Source organism: Syngnathus floridae, chromosome 1 (assembly GCF_059516105.1).
Source record: "Syngnathus floridae isolate MCC-2025c chromosome 1, RoL_Sflo_1.0, whole genome shotgun sequence".
Lineage (NCBI taxonomy): Eukaryota > Metazoa > Chordata > Actinopteri > Syngnathiformes > Syngnathidae > Syngnathus > Syngnathus floridae.
Window position 1 is genome coordinate 998,040 of NC_142413.1, and position 6,302 is coordinate 1,004,341.

Here is a 6,302-nt window from a genome sequence, read left to right on the forward strand (position 1 = left end):
AGTTCGAAGTCAGAAGTTGAAGGGGGCGGTAGGGGGGCGGCAGTCCGAAGTGAGAAGTTCGAACGTTTTTTTGACGACACGTGCAGTAGGACGAGTCAGTCGACGGGGGGGGGGGGGGGGGGGGGGGACGGATGACAATTTGTACACAACATGTGCGGTTGGACAAGTCAGTCGACGGGGGGGGGGGGGGGCGCTAGGAATTCATTGGGGAGCCAAGGGGGCGCTAGTCTGAAAAAGTTTACATTGTAAAGGAACAAACATTTATAAAACATCCATAAGAAATGTAAAAAATATACAAAAATCAAACCACAATAAACACGACTCACTCTGCCATGCAAATAATTATAGAAAAAACCAAATACGCGAGCAGTCATCCTTTTAACAACTGCACAAGCAATTTCACTCTCCTCCTTTGGCCGGTGTTGCACACGTGACGCACTGTTGTCATGACAACAGCAATGCCCGATAGTACGACTATCACGTGCTGATTTTTTATTTTGGGGGTTTATAGAAAGATTTATGTATAGATGCACCATATCATAAATAGAGCCACCTAGTTTTCTCTTGGCTAATTGTTTCAAGATTTCTGTTTTTTAAAAAAAAATCATCCAAAATGGCTATGTAAAACCAAAATGGCCGCATTCCCGTTGACCTCCGGGCTTCCGTTCTTTTATGACATCCGACAAATAACATGTTGATTAGAGAAACCGGTGTCTCTAACTTTAGTAGAGCACCAGTGGTCGTGATTGGAACACGCTTCAACTTGATACAATTCATTTTTATTTTTATTTTACATAATGGCCGGACTTTCAAAAACATAAATAATTCAGTCGGGCGGCAAATGTCCTATTTTTCTTCATGCTCTGTTTTTTCTGGTTTGCATGAGTTTGAGGAAGTGGAGCAGGTGAAAGGCATTGCCTCCAATCAGACGCCCAAGCAGTGGCCCTGACAGCCCAACAAAAATAAATAAAAATACCACAACTGGAGCCTTTGTGACCACTGCAAAAGTTGTTCATGATGCCCCTGGTCACGAGGTAAAGATGTCGCTTGCATTTTGCACATTGATCCTGTTTTGTTGCACCACACGCTTGTGCTTGTTTTTGCGTTGCCATCCGCAGGCTCCTCTTCGTCTTTGTGCCGGTCTGTGCGGCTGTCGCTGAGCTGTCATTGAGCCCGCGTTCGCGTTCTGCACAAGGTGAGCCCCCCCCCCACCACAAACCTGCTGGCTCCATGTTAGAAATTAAAAAAAAAATACAAAAATTAAATTGTGAAATTTAGAGCGCGTGCTTTATGAATATTTTAGGCTATTTTAATTTCTTTCCAAACAATATTTTTTTTCTTCTATTTAAAAAAACAACAACATCTTTCACAGAAAAACAGACTTTATGTCTTAACCATACATGTTTGAGCAGGGGTGTGTAGACTTTTCATACTTTTGGTGCATTGGTTTACTATTGTTGAAAATAATCACACTGGTCTTTCTTCTCACCTGCAGCCAGTTCCGTCAGCGTCCTCCGTGCTGGTGTTGCGAAGACGTATTCTCAATCGAGCCAGCCGCACAACGCAAACAATGTTTTTCATTCCCGTCATAGAGGCCGAGATTACAAACCGTTCCAATCGGAGATAACGGGACCGAGCGACAGGCTTTTCGTCCGGCAAGGCGAAAACCTCTACCGATACCCGGTGGTGGTTCTGAAATCGGCACCTGGTCATCCCTTACATCCGAGATCCAGGAACCGCAAAGAAGACCTGAGAAGAGGTGAAGAGCTACCCAGTGGGGACGCTCCTAAAATATCTGCAAGAAGAGGAGATCAATCAGAAGGTCAATCGGTGTGGCAAAGGTTGTCGCAGCCGGCACGATATCTGACCGCGAGCCGCAAGGAGCCCACCGAAGCGAACGTGCCGAAAATGTCCGACGGGATTAGACCCGGCAGGTTTCCGCTGAGACCCGTGACCGCCTCAGTGGAGAAAAACCCGCACTCCTCTGTTTTCAAACACAGCAACTGGAGGGAAAAATCGAAGAAGGAAGAGTCGTTGGCCTTCAAGCCGTCTTTTGTCAGTCGAGAAGGTTTCGGGAAGCCTTTGCGTTCCCTTGCCAAATTTGAGATGGACAAAAGTATTCCATTGTACAGCTGGACGATGTCCGCCAAAGAGGACGCGGGCCAGAACGCCCCGCGGCGGTATCGAGTCCCCTCGAGAGTCTATTTACCTGGACGCTTTGCAGCTCAAAGCCACAAGGATGCGCTTTTGCCAAGCGGCTCGGCGGCCATGACAACCAGGAAACCTCTGTTGTCCTTCAAACAGTTAGTGACGGGACGCTCCCGTTGGCCGGCCTCCATGGCCTCTGCGACCAATACGGGAAGAAGCTTCAAAGCGGTCAATATTTACCCCTCGCTCTTGTCCAAATACACTTTCAACCGGAGAAGAGTTGAGCCAACAGCCGCTCCGTCGGCGACTGGATTTCCATATCCCCAAAACCTGGATGGCGGGCAGCCATCAAATCAGGTCAAGGGTCAAGCCAGACCATCTGAGAAATCTGCCGCTCAGCAGATTTTTCAAGGTCTAAACCAGAACGATACAAGCCCGGTTGCAAAATGGCCTCTACGGTACAGAAACCAACAAAACCAAACGGCGGGCGGCGGCGGCGGCGGCCCGAAAGGCACCGAGCGGAGGCTGGCCGAGGGCAAGTCGAGGCTCTTCGGCACGTCTACCAGCAGCACGGCGAGAGGTAGACGCGTGAACACGGCCCATCACGCTGGGCCCAAGCGTGTCGCCGCAAACTGGCCCATCGTCAGGCTGCCCAAAGGCGACGCCATCACCACTCTGACGCCGACGGCCGCTCCCACAGAACTTGGGTTCTCCAGTAGTGAGGTACCGGTGCCCACCGGTGACGACAAAAGCCGTACGACGACTCTTAATGGTGAGAACGTCAAAACGGACCGTGAAGCAAACGGAAGCGACGTGTTTGACGACGGGACCAACGAGACGCTGCAGGAAGATTTGTTGGAATTAAATTACCTCCGAATTGCTACAGGAAACATCTCCTTCAAGTCCATTTGAGGTTCGGTTCTGGAAGGCTTGGATGTTTTGTTATTAAATAAAAGAAATTGAAAATCCTGAACGATTATCCTGTGATGTGTGTTGACATGGTCCAGGAATAGATTGAAACCATCCGTACGCTGTAAGAAAAATCAAAATCAAATAAGTCAAATATATCCTCAAAGAACAGGTAAATTTAATAGCAGATGGCGAGCCGTCAAAATTGCCCAATTTAAAAAAAAAAAATTTTTTTTTACGTCACGGAAGTCCAAAACACGGCGCTGAAACGTTCAAAGCAATCCTAATTGAATCGTTCACGTACATTTAATTTGAGAACTGTCAGGTACTCCCTCCTGTTGCTCTTGACCTCATTCCCAGCGACGGAGTGTGCTGACACCGATTTTCCGTCTCCTCGTCTGCGAGCATGCTGGTGGTAGAAAAAAAACAACAAAAAAAACAAGATGGAAAAAATGATCTGGCCGCTCGTACAACTTTTTTTTTCTCTTGTCGTGCCAGAATACATAAACCAGAGCAACCAGTAGTCACTTCTCACACATGAAAGCGACTATTTTGGGTTTGCATTGACAACCAGGTCAGACGATTGATTCACACTTAACCGCAAAGGAGGGCCCCGCTTAAACGTTCTGGAAAGTTGGACTGTTGGAGCCACTAGTGCACCGTCGAGGCACACGTGTCCACTAGAGGGCAGTAGTCCGCCGTCATAAATCCAGATTGAAACGGTCGTCATGTTTTTAAAGGAGACAGTTTGTATTCATGTACGAGGATGTCGCCAGTTTAAAACGTGGTATTGTTTGTGACGACCAAACTTAATCAAGGATGAAAAAAAGGAAAAAAAAGTTAATGTAGTGGTTCTCAAACTGGGGTGTGAGCGGGTTTTTGGGATCTGCATCATTTTTGAAGAAATCCCACATATGAGGCCAGCATGTAAAATAAAAAATAAAAAACATAAGCTAAGTTACTCTTTCCTAACATTGGTTATCACATAAAACCCTTACAACATTTAGTGGAAATTTAGTAATAGTCAAAACACTTGAGGCAGAGTTAACGGTTTATTAACGTTTGCTAACCCGCGAGCTAACTAGCAAAGTAGCTGGAAAACGACAAAGTAGCAAGCGATTGAGCTCCCTCCACGTTAGCGCCTCGCTCTGTGTCTGCACATTTTCCATACTACTTTACTTTGAAGTAAAGTCTAACAAATAAACGATTCCCTTTGAGTACAGCCATGGAGGGTCATCGGGTCCACGCTAAACTGAGATGGGAGCCCCTTGACAAGGTCCTCCCACATCACCTGATTTGGGCCTTCACCCTTTTCCCAGGCTGCTCGCTCCACCTAAATACCAACACTTGTCGTGAGTTGCCAGCTCCTTCATGAAGGGGCCGAGACTGTGAGGGGACCTGCCAGTCAAACACATTGTAGCCTACGCTGGATTAACGCCGCCCCCCCCCCGAGCCCCCTCCACCACCCCGTGTGGCGTGGAAAGCCGAGAGCTCCACTTTCCCAGAGAGCTCAACTATTTTAATGTTTGCGCTGGGACATCTCGCGCTTTCTTTTCATGTGTGTCAACTACTTCCTGCATGTATTTGGCCGCGTGGTGTCTTCTTGCAACCCCGCCCCCCCTTTTTTTCCCCCTTGCCCCCCCCCCCCCCCCCCCCCCAAGTGAGGGGGAATTCTCTAGCATGTGTGGAAGCTTTTCAGGGAGTTTTCCATCAAAATAACACCCTCTCCCAGCTCTTTCCTTCAACTCGCTTTCTTCGTGTGGCATTTGATGACTGCTAATTTTGCACACAGTTTACAATAAAGGCAAAGCCATAAGGATAACAACTCCAACGTGTGTGTGTGGGGGGGGGGGGCTGTGTGTGTGGAAGGAACATGGAGAAAGGCCTTTTGTTTTGCTAAGTGAAAAAAGGGGGATGGCAGTGGGTGACGAGTGAGGACATACTGTAAGAAATCATGGTTGCTTTGTGGCAAGGGAGGAGGGAAAATGATTTGAGGTTTTTGCCCAACACCAAGCCAACCAACGCTGTTTGGGCCACACGCAAAATAAACAAACGTTATCTTGCTAAAACACATTCAGCAGTTGCTTCAAGTTACCGGAAAAGACAGCCAACTTACAAAACAAATTACAAAGAGAGAATTCATCCAAAATGGCCGACTTCCTGTTCGATCTTTGATGCTTTTTTTGTGCGCCCTGACGCGAGAGACAAATTTTGTGTTGGCTAGTGAAATAAGTGTTGTGTGTTTGTTTTGATTGAATTTTTTTTCTGTCTCCAATGACTGCTTTGAAGCCAAATGACCTTTGTGCCTTCCGTTTCAATTTTAGGTTTAGACGCTTGAGGCTTTTTTGTGGGTCCCGTCACTATAGACAGATCTACCAAACTTCTTGTCTAATGGGGAAACTACTGCTAGGTGCTATTTTGTTTTCCATGGACTTGTCCCCCCCCCCGAAAAAAATGAGCTGCCTTAAACCCACCAACTTCCTGTTCAATTTCAAGCAGGGGTCCTGGCAACGTTTTTGTGCGTCTTATCATGATGGACACGGCCATGAAATTCCCTCATTTACTCTGGGAACATTAAAGCTATTTCCTCACGCTTACACGCAGTCCGTTTCCCGTCCTCGGCACGGCGCAGGAAGTCATAAAGTCAGAAAGACTTCCTGTAACGTCGCCGCCGCGGAGCGAGCCCGGCCGACCGCTCACGGGGTTGGAGCTGGCTGACGTAACAAGCCATAAAAGGCACAGGTCCCAAAATCGGTTGAATTATGTAACCCGAAAATGAAGCAACGTGTCATTCACCCCGGAAAATGCTCAAAAGGTTGAAGCAGCCAAGTTTGTATGAATGTGCTGATTAATAATCACACAAAGTACGCACCTAATTCCACCTGTAGGTCATTTGAACTCTGTGGCCTTGCGTCCCGAGGCTTCACGTCCAACAGGTCCACCTCATCTCCCGAGGCGGGACGTGCACGTCGCCACGACAACAGCGGGGCAGCTGTGACATTCGCCGTGCCGCCGCTTTCTCTCCATCCTGACATCACCGCGATTGTGGAATCCGGCTAACATTTAACTTTACAACAAGGAGAGAGGGGGAGGGCGTCAAGGTTGATTTTTTTTCCTATAAGAAGCATAATTAGAAAAGAACTATATATATATATATATATATAATATTAACAACATGATAAAAATAATAAACACAACAATTAATCAATAACTATATAGATATTATACATATATTTAATAATTAA

General features: G+C 47.0%; 1 protein-coding gene and 1 long non-coding RNA gene across 2 annotated transcripts; one reads left to right on the forward strand and one right to left on the reverse strand.

Annotated features, from left to right (window-relative positions):
- Positions 1 to 648: 648 nt before the first annotated feature.
- Positions 649 to 3,121, forward strand: LOC148403178 (uncharacterized). Its single transcript, XM_088378001.1, has 3 exons — positions 649 to 1,034; positions 1,119 to 1,195; positions 1,496 to 3,121. The coding sequence occupies exons 1-3, from the start codon at positions 1,015 to 1,017 to the stop codon at positions 3,058 to 3,060; spliced, it is 1,662 nt and encodes a 553-aa protein (XP_088234127.1). The 5' UTR covers positions 649 to 1,014; the 3' UTR covers positions 3,061 to 3,121.
- On the reverse strand, positions 761 to 3,869 carry LOC148403179 (uncharacterized). Its single transcript, XR_015858964.1, has 3 exons — positions 3,362 to 3,869; positions 3,019 to 3,179; positions 761 to 1,795 (listed from the first exon to the last, which is right to left on the reverse strand). It is a non-coding gene; the product is annotated as an uncharacterized LOC148403179 (long non-coding RNA).
- Positions 3,870 to 6,302: the final 2,433 nt, after the last annotated feature.